The sequence below is a fragment of the Thunnus albacares genome, chromosome 21 (genome assembly GCF_914725855.1).
Source record: "Thunnus albacares chromosome 21, fThuAlb1.1, whole genome shotgun sequence".
NCBI lineage: Eukaryota > Metazoa > Chordata > Actinopteri > Scombriformes > Scombridae > Thunnus > Thunnus albacares.
This window is the reverse complement of record NC_058126.1, coordinates 3,201,883-3,217,561: the sequence shown is the minus strand read 5'-3', so window position 1 is coordinate 3,217,561 and position 15,679 is coordinate 3,201,883. Positions and strand designations below refer to the sequence as shown.

The 15,679-nt window shown below is 38.2% G+C and overlaps 1 protein-coding gene across 3 annotated transcripts in view; it reads right to left on the bottom strand.

Moving 5' to 3' along the window:
* The window catches only part of LOC122972222 (sodium channel protein type 4 subunit alpha-like), a 245,265-nt gene that overhangs the window by 12,940 nt on the left and 216,646 nt on the right, over positions 1–15,679 (bottom strand). For all 3 annotated transcript variants that reach the window (XM_044339139.1, XM_044339140.1, XM_044339141.1), the window contains 2 exons: positions 12,047–12,169; positions 6,665–6,940 (listed from right to left, as the gene is read on the bottom strand). In XM_044339139.1, coding sequence (XP_044195074.1) covers positions 6,665–6,940; positions 12,047–12,169 — 399 coding nt within the window. The remainder of the gene's footprint in view (positions 1–6,664; positions 6,941–12,046; positions 12,170–15,679) is intronic.

Below are 15,679 nucleotides of genomic sequence, written 5' to 3'. Positions count from 1 at the left end.
TGTTTTTTTTCATGTGTGTCGAGTGAATTTCTCTGAACAGACGTCACCAAGACGACGTCCTGCACATTTCCTGTACTTGAGTGAAAAAACTGAACAAAGGAGATCTTGAAGCTTGAACCTTCCTGTTTTAGCAGAAAATTAGTAGAGAGAAAAGACAGAGAGAGAGAGAGAGTTGGGGTACCATGGAAACGCCGCTGCCACTGTGTTTTTCTCAATGAAAGATCAACAAGTCCTTTTATGGACTTCCTTCCTCGGTGGGGGGGTTGGGGAGGGGGGGACACAAGATGGAGGCAAAAAAAAGGGAAACAGATGAAGTGAAGAGAACGAGCAGGTAGAGAGAAAAAAAAGGGGAAAAGATGCAGATCTGAAGAGACGGAGTACTTTGGTCTGAGTGGGCGCCTGGCGTCCGTCACTCAGACCTGAAATCAGCTCGTCGCCACGGGTTACCACCTATTATTATTATGGTCTGTCAAATGTGAGCATGAGGAGGGGGGGGGACACGCTGTAAAAGACGATGAGCTTAGCGAGAGATTTTGAGCAGAAGTGAAGACTCGGTGACAAGGTTTACTTGGACTGTCGACCTCGTTCACAATCACAGAATCTGGTTCAGACAGTTTGACAGGAAGTGTTACTGTCCACGTCCAAAAACAAGAAGCCAGATCAACCTTTTATCCTATGACTAGCATTCATGTTTTAATTAAACAACCTTAAAGGTCAAATATTCTGCATGTCCAGCTCTATATTTATATTCCGGGGCTCTACTGGAATATATTTGCATGATTTCCAGTTAAAAACTCCTTATTTATCTTCTACTGGTCCTTTATGCAGCCCCTCAGTTCAGCCTCTGTCTGAAACAGGCCGTTTTAGCTCCTGTCTCTTTAAGGCCCCGCCCTCCTGATGAGCCCACTCTGTTCTGATTGGTTAATTTGTCCAAACATGTTCAAGCCTGAATCTGATCCAAGTAGACGAACAACCTTTGTGGCCATACGCGAACATTCTGACATCATCACGGGGACTTAGAGGTAACTTTGCAAACAAAGCGCTCAGAGCAGGTTGAAGCCCTGAGTTTTGACTTGCAGGCAGCATTTTTATATATGTTCACCTGAAGTTTTGGACCTTTGACCATGTTTAACATCAAACAGCATAACAAAAAGCTGAATATGTCCCGTTTAACCAGATGTAAACCAGACTGCAGTGGTCACATGGATGTCAAAGAAATTAAATATTACATACGTCCAATAGGAATTCTGTTGTAGGCATGAAACTAGTCAATGAATTGATTGATATTAGCTGATCAACAGAAAAAGTAACTATTTAATTGTTTTGGTAAAATTTTAAGCAAAAATACCAACAGATATTATTATCAAATTATGATAGATACAACAACCTGTACAACAGAGCATGAAGAGTCAAGAAGTTTAAATTTTGAGTAAAAAGTAAAATGCTGCGACTACTCTGTCTGAGACAGAGGCTGAACTGAGGGGCATAAAGGGCCAGTAGAAGATAAATAAGAAGTTTTAACTGGAAATGATGTAAAATAAAGCCCCAGAATATAAATATATAGACGTGTAAATGTGCAGAAGACGTCGCCCGTTAAAACTTAAAAGCACAAACTGGTTTAAAGTAAAGTTCAGCTACAGTAAAATCTCTCCCTGCGTCACTTTTTGCAGCGTGGAGCTATTTCCAGATGCTAATGGAAGGGTTGCCCCCGCCAACCAGCTGAGTGGCTCGTTGCCAAGGCGACCGCACTCTGACAACTCTTAAGTTCTCAGCGGTTGAATGTGAAGTAGCAGCACGCCAAACCAGAACTTCTTTACCTTTTTTTTTTTTTTCTCCTCTTCTCGAAGTCTGAGTTTATAATTCCACCATAGATCCTCGTTACAACTCTCCACATCTACATCTCTCTACATTCTATCGCTCCGTCTCCATCCCTCCTTCCCTTCTCTTTCCTCTGAATCCCTCTCCCTCGCTCATTATCATCTCTCTCTACCCTTCCATCTCTCTCCGTCACTGTTGTTGCTTTCTTTCCATTCACAGTTTGAACCTTAATTTTTCTTACTCCACTTGTTCTTTTTCTCCCCCTCTCTCCATCTCTCCATCTCTCTCCATCTCTCCATCTCTCTCCATCTCTCTCCATCTCTCCATTTCCCTCCCACTTGGTTGGAGTCGCTCTAAAAATAAAAGCCTCTCAGACGCTGATTGATTGGAGGCTCTCAGGACTCCCGTGGTGGGCGACAGAGAGCGAGAAAGAAGAGTGAGCGAAGAAAGAAAGAAAGAGAAAGACGAGGGGAGGAGGAGGAGGAGGAGGAGGAGGAGGAACGGAGAGAGAGAAAGAGGTGATGGAGAGATGGAAAGTGGAGCTGCAGTGGCTGTAATTGGCTTGTTGTGTTTAATAACGGACGATGGAGAGACATGAAGGGAGGGAAAGAAATGATACAGAGTGAAAAAAAATAACAAAAGCACAGAGGAAGGATGAACATTCAGAGATGAAACTAAGAAAACTACAATTAAAGAAAGAAAAGATTCAATCTTAATGTAAGAAAGAAGAAGAAGAAGTATTCAGATCCTTTACTGCAGTAAAAAGTAGTCCGACACATAACAAGAGTTGCAATGAGGGAAATTAATCGGCAACTATTTTGATAATAAATCGTCGTTTCAGACATTTTTCAAGCAAAAAATGACAAAATGTCTCAGTTTCAGCTTCTTAAATGTGTCAATTTGCTATTTTTCTTTGTCATATATGACAGTAAATTAAATATATTGAGGTTTTGGATTGTTGGTTGCAAAAAACAAGAAAATTGTCATTTTTTTAAAACTATTTTTAAGTATTTTGTAGACTACAAGAATGATTGATTAATGGAGAAAATTATATTTAATTAAACAATAATTAAATAACTATCAGACCTGCACAGAAAATGTTAAAACCTTTCATTGCTACACTGAAGAATTTTACAACAAAGAAGATAAAACAACTTTATAGATGCTGGTAGACAGTTTAGAAGTACTCAGATCCTTTACTACAGTAAATGTACCAATACTGCAATGTAGAAATACTTCATTACAAGTCCTGCATCAAACATCCTACTACAGTAAAAGTACATAAGTATTATGAGCTTGATGTAATTAAAGTATTGCAGTAAAAGTACATAAGTATTATGAGCTTGATGTAGTTAAAGTATTGCAGTAAAAGTACATACGTATTATGAGCTTGATGTAGTTAAAGTATTGCAGTAAAAGTACATAAGTATTATGAGCTTGATGTAGTTAAAGTATTGCAGTAAAAGTACATAAGTATTATGAGCTTGATGTAGTTAAAGTATTGCAGTAAAAGTACATAAGTATTATGAGCTTGATGTAGTTAAAGTATTGCAGTAAAAGTACATAAGTATTATGAGCTTGATGTAGTTAAAGTATTGCAGTAAAAGTACATAAGTATTATGAGCTTGATGTAGTTAAAGTATTGCAGTAAAAGTACATAAGTATTATGAGCTTGATGTAGTTAAAGTATTGCAGTAAAAGTACATAAGTATTATGAGCTTGATGTAGTTAAAGTATTGCAGTAAAAGTAGTGGTTTGGTCCCTCTGACTGATATATTATTATATATGACATCATTAGATTATTAATAGTGAAGCATCAGTGTTAGAGCAGCATGTTACTGTTGTAGCTGCTGGAGGTGGAGCTAGTTTACACTACTTTATATACAGTTAGCTAGTTTAGTCCAGTGGTTCCCAACCTAGGGGTCGGGCCCCTCCAAAGGGTCAGCAGATAAATCTGAGGGGTGGTGAGATGATTAATGGGAGAGGAAAGAAGAAAAAACAAAGTTCTGATACACAAATCTGTTTTCAGTTTTTGGACTTTTTCCTCTAATCTTTGATTTTTGCTGAAATATTGGATCATTTGAACATTTATTGAAATGAAAGCATGTGAGAAGTTTAGAGGGAAAAATCACTATTTGGTGGAGCTGTTAACAACTCATAGACATGTGAAATGTGACCCCGACTACACACTGCTTTTTGTAAGACGTCAAAAGACAAAAAGGTTGGAAACCACTGGTTTCATCTTTAACAATGTGTTGTATTTTAAAAGCTTGTTATATTATCCATTGTGTCAAATCTTCATCTGAAAAGTAACTAAAGCTGTCAAATAAATGTAGTGGAGTAGAAAGTACAATATTTCCCTCTGAAATGTAGAAAGTAGCATCACATGGAAATACTCAAGTAAAGTACAAGTACCTCAAAATTGTTTTGTTCAAAGTGACAGATTATTATTTTGGTTGGAGGCTGTTGTGTAAATCACAGTTTATCATGTAATTATGCTCTAATATGCTGTAATATAAACACTAATGCCTGTAAATGGTCTCAGCAGTACCTCTTAGCTGTTATTTACGGTTCACCTCTTTTGTTTCGTAATGTTTTAGATGTTCGGTTTTGAATATTAGTACATTAAAGAAGGAGAGAGAGAGAAGAGGAGAGAGGAGGATGGACAGAGAGAGAGAGAGAGGGAGAGAGAGGGAGGGAGGGCAGTGGAAAGAAATTACAGCCAACACGACAAATGGAGACAAAGAGAGAGAGAGAGAAAGAGAGGGGGAGAAGTGGAGAAGTGGAAAAAGTCAAAAGTGAGAGTGATAAGGAACAGGTGTGGGAGGGAAAATTAAGGCTAAGACAGCAAATGGACGGAACGAAAGAAAGAAAAGACGAGATCAAGGGAGAGAGGGAGGGAGGGAGGGAGGGAGGGGGGGGAGTGGAGAAGTCAATCCTCCCACGGGTTTGTGGAGGAGACACTTGGTTTTAATTTGTCTTGGTTTTTTCCTTTTCACTTGAAGCTTTTTGTTTCCCACAAATGCTTCATACAGATGCTGTGATGACTGATCTGCACGATGTTAATCTGCATCTGCAGCGAATCAGTCGGATCTGCTTCTGTGCTTCCATTTCACACTTTCCTGACTTCTTCTTCTGCTTTTTAGGCGTTTTCCTCATTTTGAGGTTAAAAGGATTGATCCAGTTTATTACAACTTTTTCTAGTTTTGTCCATCATTTCTATCAGTTTTGCAGCAGTTTTATACTCTGTGAGTTTATCCAGATGATCTAAACTTCATTATGTGGAGGTCAAACTGAAAGTAAGACAACAGGAAACGTTTTCTGATCCGACGCCACATCACCGTTTCAAATATAAAACCATTTCATGATGTGTCAACGTTATGAGGTTTTTTTTCTGTCTTCAAGAATCTTCTTTATTATCATTTTTGGAATGAATGTGCATGTCATTTCGTCATATTATTGAAGAGCATATAAGTAGAGCTTTCCATACATACATCTAAATAATTTATATAAATAAAAAAAACAACATTGTCACACACACACACAAGAAAAGACTGTAAAAACATCACAGCTACTGAAGTTGTAATAAACTCCTGACCTCAGTTTTGTTACTAAAAAAGCCTTTTATCACATCGCAAGAGTCAGACCCTTCCTCTCCCTGGAGGATGCTAAAAAACTGCCTCATGCCTTTATACTCTCACGGTTAGATTATTGCAACGTACTTTATACTGGTTTGCCAAAAAAAAAACTATTGATCGGCTGCAGCTCTTTGCACTGGCTCCCAGTAACGTTGAGGATAGATTTTAAAATTCTTTTACTTGTTTTTAAAGCTCTGAATGGGCAAACACCTTCCTCAGATCGCATGGTGCCGGTCTGCTGAAGGCGCCGCTGATGAACAGCAGGAGGTACGACGACGCTGCCTTCAGTCGTTATGCACCGAGGATTTGGAACATGTTCCCTCCTCATATCAGACAGGCCACCTCGACTGACAGTTTTAAGAAGCAGCTCAAAACCTGCTTCTATGACCTTGCCTTTAACTGATTTGTTTTACTTCTATGATTTTATCCCTTGTACTCTTTTCCTATGTCTTAACCAAGCAGCAACCTCTGGGGCTGTAAAATGAAGCCGATGCGGAGGTGCCAAAAACTGCAGTTCCTTGAATGGCCATGAATGGGAGCCGAATTTTCCGCAGAGGTCTCCTCCTCTCCAAAAACAAACGTACACGCAGATTAAAATTGTTAAAAATACTAATTAAAGCTGTTGTACATAAAAATCAATATTTCTCCGATGATGTTCGGTGACCACCGGACTTCCTGGAGGGGCTGTTAGCCGAGCTGCTGCTAACGTTTGTCCAGTTTATTTCTCTGATAACTTAAGATCCAGACGTCCAATGACTAAAATCCTTCTTCCGGCTAAAAGATATAGTTAAAAACCACCTAAATTTATCATGAAAATGTGTCTTAAAACTGAATAAAAGTCCATTTATAACAGTTTGTGTGGAACAACCACAACGCCGATGTATTATCTTGTATGTGTGTAAGTTACTCTTTGGTAGACGCCATTGTAGCGGACAAACACAGCGCCGCCGTATGCATCTGGTGCGTGTTTACTCTTTGGTAGAGGAGGTATGACGCCATCGACAGGCGACCAAATGAAACGGTCCGTTACTTTGATTAAATTACAGATTTCTCTGGGTTTGAACATTGTTGGAAACAACTCAACAACATATATAACATAAGTCTAGTTGTTTTTAGATGTGGATAATGTGGAATAATTACATATTATACCTTAAAGACTCTTCTGCTAAACTCCAGACTTTCCTCTGTAAAAAAACCAGGAATCTCACCACTTGCAGCAGAGCCAGGTATCCGGCGCCCACGTTGTCGAAGTTGACCTTGACTTTGGTCCAGTAGAACAGCGAGGTGTCGTTGAGCGCCTCGCACTCGGTCTTGTTGTTGATGAAGGCGGCCTCGTAGATGTGACCCGTGCGGTTGACGCAGCGGCCGAACTTCCCGGCGAACAGGTTGACGCCCATGATGCTGAAGATGAGCCAGAAGATGAGACAGACCAGCAGCACGTTCATGATGGAGGGAATCGCCCCGATCAGAGCGTTTACCACCACCTGGACACGGACGGAGACGGAGAAGATCAACCACACACACACGGACGGTTGTTTGTTTACATCAGAAAACACAGATTTAAAGACGAGTCTGTTCTACATTGTGGGGCGAGGCGGCTGGAGAATCTGGCTGCTATGGAAACTACAGTGTGAATTTACAATTTGTAAACATTTGCTTCATATTTGTAGTTTCATTAACTGCGATATTTTACAGAAGAATGAAGGTTTCTGCTCAGTTTGTGAAGGTTAGCGGCTGGAGAATCTGGACAATAAAACCTTTACAGCATTCAGGTCATATGGCTGATAATGGAAACTACAGTGTGAATTTTCAATTTGTAAACATTTGCTTCATACTTGTAATTTCAGTGACATATACAGCCTGAATTTATCCCTGATCTTCAGAAACTGTCCCGTCTATGTGGGGAGAAAAGTCAATGTGCAGTAAAAGCTGCAAAATATATGAAGTCTTGTCATAATCTGAGAGAAATAAGCTCTGTAGTAAATATTTCTGTGTGATTACATCTGTAAAAATGCCTTTTATTATATTACATTTAATATTATTGTTTATATTTACATGTTATTGTAAAATTATTAATAATCTGTCAATGTTTATAATTTTCTGTACTGTAGATTTCTGATCTGTCATATTTTACAGAAAAATGAAGGTTTCTGCTCAGTTTGTGAAGGTTAAATTTAGGTTAAACTACTTTATTAAAGGTTTGGATTCATGTTGTTTATTTATGTAGACGTTATTGTGAGTTTCCATTCAGATCAGACACCAACATAAAGGCGTGACAGTAACGTCTGCGGTCGAACACCAGTAAGAAACATTTTTCAGAAATATTCAGATAATAAAGATCAAGAAAAATAAGAGAAAATTCACAGCATCAGCTCACAAACTATAATCAGTCTAATTATGAGGTTTACCTGACAAGCTTTGACATTTCAAGAAGAAAACAGCCTCCTGGATCACATTCAGGTGTTAGTTGTTGTTGCAAATACATATTTTCACCCTCTTATTAAGACTGTGTCCACAATAAGTTGGTTTCAGCTTCCTGTCCAGACTGAAACAGAACTTTCTCTTCTCACAAATGGAGCTTTTTCTGAAATGAGTCGTGTATGCTTTTACAAAAAGAGCATTTTGTAATAATTCAGCTGTGTTAAAACAGTGTTGGTCACAGAAACTGTGTCCGTAATCGCTCTAAACAGCCGATCACACAGCTGTTATCATTAACTTGTATTTATGTAGATTTTTTTCAGACCATAAAATACTGATTTGTCTCACTGCTGACCAGATGTTGGCTGTGATGCTGCTTTATTCAGACGTTTCTCTATTGTTCAGGTGTTTCTGTTTTGGCAACGACTACAGAAAACATGAGATGGCAATAATCATTCCCTCCTGTTCATACTGGATATTAAAAGATCCTTCAAATGTGCTTTCTCCTTGATGTGAAGCTTATATTCAGCTTCAGCAGTCTGAGTTAGTCATATCAAGTGGATATCTGACACATTTACAGTCTTTTTAGCATCAAATTCCCTCTTTGTGTTTCCTCGGACAGTGTTTCCCTGTTGAGCTGCAGGTGGAAGTATAGTAACAAAAAGAGGGACTTTGACACTAAAAAGACTGTAACGTTGAAAGATATTATGAAGGGATCTTCTACTGGTCAGTATGAACAGGAGGAATGATTACAGCACGAAAAAACAGCTTTAATGTTCATTTAAGCTCCTGACTGTTAACTAACTGTGAACTCGTCCTTTAAGCAGCTGAATTTCTTGTATTTTTGAGGAAAATCCGTTTCCTGTTTCCTGCTGGTGCTCATACAGAGTCAGCTAATGTCAGCGCTCCACACACACACACACACACACACACACAGAAGAAGAAGAAGAAGAAAGGCGACCTGCCACTCCAGCCCTCCTCGCTGTACCCACAATGCAGTTGTTCTACCCAGAAGCCCATGCTGAGTGAGCAGTGTGGTGCTGAGCGCGGAGCATTTGTAAATTGACGTGGAAGCTAATCTTATTAGCCAGATAAAGAAGAGAAGAGAGGATCATGGGAGAAGTGAAAAGTGCAGACTTTCTTCCCAGCATGCAACACAAGTCGTGAACTTCGTGTGAACCAGAGTCAGAGTCCTGCAAACCTCAGTCTGACCGCTTTCATTTAACATCAAACTCAGGTTTTATTTACGACATTGAAACTGAAGATTGATTATAAAACATTGATCAAACAGTTTGATGACAAAAACAAAGAATTCGCTTTTAATCGTTTCTTCAAATAGGATTTTAAAACTATGAATATGATTAAAGACAAACTGTAGAACACAATTTTTTATCTTGATTAGTGCTGTAAGCTGACAGATAACTGTGTCTCTTTACACGGTTGAATGTAAATAAAATTCAACATTAATACAAAAGCACGGAGGGATGTCTTTCATATCATATTCTGGTGTTAATTTGATCACAAGAAAACAGATTTTTTTATCTTTTATATCGAGATAAAAACAGAAAAAGCATAAGAACCTTCAGATATCATTCATGTTCTTTCTGAAATATTAAATAAATAGACTTAATAGATAAATAGACTTTCTGAATATTCTCAAGTAAAAATGACATATTTCTCAATGTCAGAGTGCAAAAAAGTAAAAACTCTTTTTTGCTGTAAATATATTCACATATGAACTCAGTATGTCCAGAAATAATGTTTTAATTTGCTTTAATTTTCTGTTACACTTTAAGATCATTAAACTTTTATTCCTGTTTAACAGGACAAGCAACAGTTTCCACAGAATAAAATAAAATGTTACAATTTTCTGGACTATTTTTTCATTTTATTTTATTTGCTGTAGTTTTCTTAACTGTCACTTTGGAATGAAGACGTTTAGATGATTTAACAAGTTAAAATCAGAAGGTTTAGCAGAGCTCTGACTCTATAATACTGATGACAGAAACACAGCAGAAAGTTGGATGAAGCTTCACGTTTCTTCTGTGGCTCTGAAGGTTTATAGACATTCAAAGTTTAAATACTGACACACACAGATTATCACAGTTCAACATTAAAACTGTTTCTCTTTCTGAAAGAGGAGGAATAAATGATGTAACACTGACTGAGGAAGTGATGAGATGAACCAATCAAAGAGCAGGAAGTAGATGTGAGATGTTACAGGAACAAACACTGAGTTTTAAACACACCTGGGAACAAAAATACTGAACTTTCAACCAGAGGAGCACTTGATTTATATGAATCACCTTCCTTTATATCATGTGACAATAAGCTTTAGTTATTAATCTAATGGCAGGTTTGTTCAGAAAAGAACATGACAAACTATCTCCTCTGACAGAATGACTCATCACATGAAATACCAAGAAGTTATGACATTTAAGACAAAGCAGAAGACACTGGATATAAGCTCATTTGTTTACATGGAGTCTTTTCAAATAAAAACAAGAAAAAATGGTTCTAGTGGTCTGCAGACCAACTATCACATCATCTCCTGTCTGTAACATTTAATGTGTTGAACCTTGCAGGTGTCGTGTTCTCATCCTCATAGGAGTCTTATTGCTCTCCAGTTTTTGGGCCTTATGGACGAATCTACAGGAAGGACGATCGCTAAACCTGCAGAAACTGATGTTTCCTCCACTTGTTATCAGCAGTAACAAATAGTGAACACAACTCTGACACATCATCATCGTTTAAGTCGATATGTTGAACTTGTTAGCAAACAGCTGCTTATTTCCACATCCAGCAGTTACAACATGATCATCACATTGATAATGTCAATAATTACTTGTGGGGTTCCTCAGGGTTCTATTCTTGATCCTTTGTAGTTTCAATCTGGTTAAAGCTGCTTGAAATGATGTTTTTTTTGTCCACTTGTTTTCAGCAGAATAGTCTCTAAACATGACTTCTGTCATATTATCAGTGTATAGAGTAGTTGTGGCTAACATGTTAGCAAACAGTTGTTTATTTCCACATCCAGCAGTTACGGAGCAACATTATCATTCATGTGGAGTCGTGTTTCTGTCCACCTGGTGAATGTGAGTCCAATATTCACTCTCTTTTAGCTTCTGTTTTTACTCTCTACCAACTCCTGAGGGAAATATCTGGCTCTTTAGCTGCTAAATGCTCCACTATGTTCACCAGCTAGTCTACAGCTAACTGTGTCTGTTTGGTGCTGAGCAGGTAGTGTACAGCGGCTTTTTACATCTTTCTCTCTGAAAACGACGCTATGAGACGCTGAGAGTGAACCAGAACAGTAAAGTTGCAGCCGGACAGATAAACAATGAGCTGAAACTCACTATAAAGCTCCGTAAAGCCGAGAGGAGCTGCAGAGTCTCTGATAATTCTCTGTAGGTTCATCACTACAAGAGAAAAAATCTCTCCGTAGACAGTACGTATGAATAAAAATATCAGTTTTAGCTGCTTTAAGTTAACAAAGGAGGTAGAGGCTATGTTTAGAGATACAATCGGCACGGTTGATGACAACAATGCTTCAGACTTTAGAGGCAAACAGGTCTGAAAAACAGCCACATTTACTTTATAGTGAAGGTCTGCTGGTGTTTGCATGAGAACCAAACAGTAGAACGTGTTTAATATCCTAAATCTGATCAAAGATGTTCTCCTGAGGAGGCTTCACCTCCTTCTTTTTTGTCGTTTCTCATTTTAGACCAAGAACCTTGTTTTTGTCCTTTCTTGTAAGTTTTCCACAGCATTTATTTAGTTGTTTAGTTTGTGTTTAATTCATAATTCCCTTTTTTATTTCTACCTTCTGTTTTGTTTTTCTGTTTTGTCTTACTCATATTTCACTTCTGCAAGGAAGAAAAAGTCCAAATAATACACATGCAGACAATAATACAAAAGAAAATGTGCACTTTTTTTGGTGCAGCTGTAGTTTAAGTGGTGGTTTGATCTCCATTGCTTCCTCTCCACACGTCTAATTGTTCTTCAGCAGGACACTGAAGCCTAAACTGTTCTCAAAAAATCATTTGCTTTGCACAGAAATGTTCAACATTTTGAAGGATGATACTGGGGGTATAAACCAAACGCTCCTCTAGTCTTCCCAGCAGCTTTTTGTTTGAGCCCAGGTGCGTTTGTTTTTTAATACTGACTCTTACCCTCATGCCTTCAAATCTGGAGAGGGCTCTGAGGGGCCGCAGGGCCCGCAGCGTCCGCAGGGATTTGATGGCTGCAAAGTCTGAATAACCCAACGTGTTGGCCACCAAACTGACCAACGACACCTGGAGGAGAGAGAGAGAGGAGGAAGAGGAAGAGGAGGAGGAGGATGGACAAAGATAGAGAGACAGACGGAAAGATGGAGAGTGAGAAAGGCAGAAAGAGAAACAGAAGAGAGAAGCAGGAAAGTTAAACTTCTAGTCTAATGAAAGATGGAGAGAGAGAGAGAGAGAGAGAGAGAGAGAGAGACTGATCCTGGATCAGCTGATCAGAGCTGTGGATGTGAGGAGAGACAGATAATCATCAGCTGACTAAAGACTCCTGCAGGAAGGAAGGAGACTAATAAACAGAGATTAGTGATGTTTCAGCAGTGATGAACTGAGCTTGAAGCTGTAGAGGAGAAAATCATGATGTTATTTTAACGGTAGAGATCAGTTTGTCTTCTCAAACTGAATTCAACTGTGGAAAAGAAAAACATCATCACTGTTTACTCTGTAAGAAATGAATCCTAAACATTTCACCTCTAATCAAAGCCAGAACGACAAACCGCAGCATCTCTAAACCCTCTAAAGCCACCAGCTGAGCTCCACATATACGTCTGATTTTTAATGACGGAGCAGCGGGGTCAGAGGTCAGTCGTCAAGGGTCGCGCTCCAGGTGAGCTCTTACCCTGATACCGGCGAAGCGGGACGCGGCCCGGAGAGGACGCAGAGCCCTGAACGTCCTCAGCACCCGCACGGCGGTGATGTTGTCCACAGAGATGAACTGAGCCAGCTGACCCAACACTGAGATCTACAAGGTCACAGAGTTACTAAACATCTGCAGAGTGAAGGTTAGACAGCAGTTTGGTCGTTAAACTGACCAGTTTTAATCAAGAAACTATTAGAACACGTCTTGTACACTTTTAAAAAATAAAAATCCTGTTCTCACATCAGTTAGAAGCTTCTCGTCCTCGACACTAAACTTCCTGCAGATGTTTCACATTAATACTTAAATACTGTTCAGGTCACATTTGACAGCAGTAAGTTGTTCTTTTAGCCTGAAATTTTATGACTTTTCCCAACAGAATATGCATTAATATTTAAACTTTTTCTTTATTTTTGAGTGCTCCCAGATAAATCTGACCCGTATTTATTCAAAAATTCATTCTTCACATTCAATAACTTTCATTGAAATCATGACGGCTGTTATGTTAACTTGTGTTATGTAACATTGGACCATAATTTAGTGTGATTGTGAACATTTTTTTCTCCATAAACAAATAAAATAAAACCTAAATAATAAACTGGTTCTGCTCTCTGAAAGCTTCATTAAAGATTAACATGGTGGAAACGTAGCAGGAGCTCAAATCAACAACAACTTCTCAAATTATATGATCTTAAAAACATTTAAAAAGAAGGAAGATTAAATAAAGACTTCTCTCTAATATCAGCCAATCTCTCTGATTTATGGTTATTATTTCCCACCTCCCACTGTCTAGGATAATGATTAAAGGATTAAAGTCTGGCATTTTTTTAAATATATTTTTCTTATAATAAACTAGAGTGATCAGCTGTTTTGGGAAATAACTGAACCTTTTTAAAATATATATAATATTTACATCTTCAGTAGGAACGAACCTGAGCTTTCCTCGTACAGTTTCAGCAGCTGTATCGTTATTAGCAATTAGTTTCTTTTATTATTGGCACATATAATTATTAGTTATTCAATTTTATTTCCTAGTCTTGCCTTTTTTTCTCAATTTTATTCTGTATGTTTGTGCTAAAGAGGAAAAAATACATATTTTCTTCTTTGATAAACTTCAATTTTTCAATTTATGATCATTTCCATTGTTTTTATTGTTTTATATATATATTTATGTATGAATGATGTAAAAACATGTTAGTGGCAACAGTGTGATAATGCAGTGATGTTTTGAAGTCTCTCTGCCTTCTAGTGGCCAAACACTGATTCATGCAGTGCACCACTTTCTGTCTCTATTAATAAAACTCTGTTCTGTTTCTCGTCTCAGATCTGCACGGTTAGATTTCTGTGACTCGACACTCCCCCCCTTCATCCTCCACTCCGCCTCCTCCGCCTCCTCCGCCTCCTCCGCCCCCTCACAACCCCCCCCGCCCCCCCCCCCCCCCTCTTCAGGCCACTGCAGTCAAATAAAAACGTCACAACACACAGTGTCATTTATGAAGACGGCCAGGCAGAAAACACCCAGAGAACGAGAGAAAAAGAGAGTGTGTCAATTTCCGACTCTGTGCATACATATGTACTGTGTGTGTGTGTGTGTGTGTGTGTGTGTGTGTGTGTCATTTTGCTTAATCTTGCCCAGAAGAGTAAAAGAGAGTGCATTCTTTCAAATAAACACATCTGTATGTGTGTGCAGAGGTTAAAAGGCCACTGCTGATCGTTTGGCCAGAGGCTGTTTGGACTCCTCTCTCTCTCTCTCTCTCTCTCTCTCTCTCTCTCTTTTTCTCTTGTTGTCTCTTTGTGTCTCTCGCCCCTTTTGTTCATGAGGTGGCATTATTGTTGCGGTGGAGCTCATTTCAGAGCAACAAGACAAGAACTGTAACACACACACACACGACCCGAGAGACATACATCTCTCTTCCATGACATATACTGCATATATAATATGTGTCAGCAGGCATAAAATTAACATATATATGGAGCTTCTGAGCCGACGGTATTCGTGTAACGTTAAGAACGAAACACATAAACAGACGATACGACACGACTCAGTTAAAATCCAGGTTATTCAGACATTTTCCACTGTTGGCACTAAACTGTGGGATAGTTTGCTGCTCGTTATTACATCTTCACCTGTTTTTATTATTTATTTGCAGTGGTGGAAGAAGTACTCAGATCTTTTATTTCAGTAAAAGTACCAGTACAGCAATTTAAAAGTACTCAATTACAAGTAAAACTCCTGCATGAAAACTCCTACTTAAGTAAAAGTACATAAGTATTATGAGCTTGATGTAGTTAAAGTATTGCAGTAAAAGTACATAAGTATTATGAGCTTGATGTAGTTAAAGTATTGCAGTAAAAGTAGTGGTTTGGTCCCTCTGACTGATATATTATTATATATGACATCATTAGATTATTAATAGTGAAGCATCAGTGTTAGAGCAGCATGTTACTGTTGTAGCTGCTGGAGGTGGAGCTAGTTTACACTACTTTATATACAGTTAGCTAGTTTACACTACTTTATACTTTATATACTTTATATTCTGTTTATTTGCTCTCTGTGCAATGCAGTTGTGTTTTATATGATTTTTATCCACATTTCATTGATTTTATTCAACATGTTTATTAATTCTTTTTATCCTCTATAATTATGTCTGTGTTTTTGTTTGATCGTAATTCTTAATCTCTGTAAAACACTGTTTAAATTTGCTTTATAAATAAAATGACTTGACAAGATATATAGATTTTCTTTATTGTTAACTCTTGATAATGTTCTTGTTATACTGTATAAACACTTTGTTCTATAATTACCATTGTTTTTGTTTTTATTCTATGCTTTGGCAACACAGATGTCATATTAATAAAAGTGAAACTGAAAACAGAGAGAGAAACCT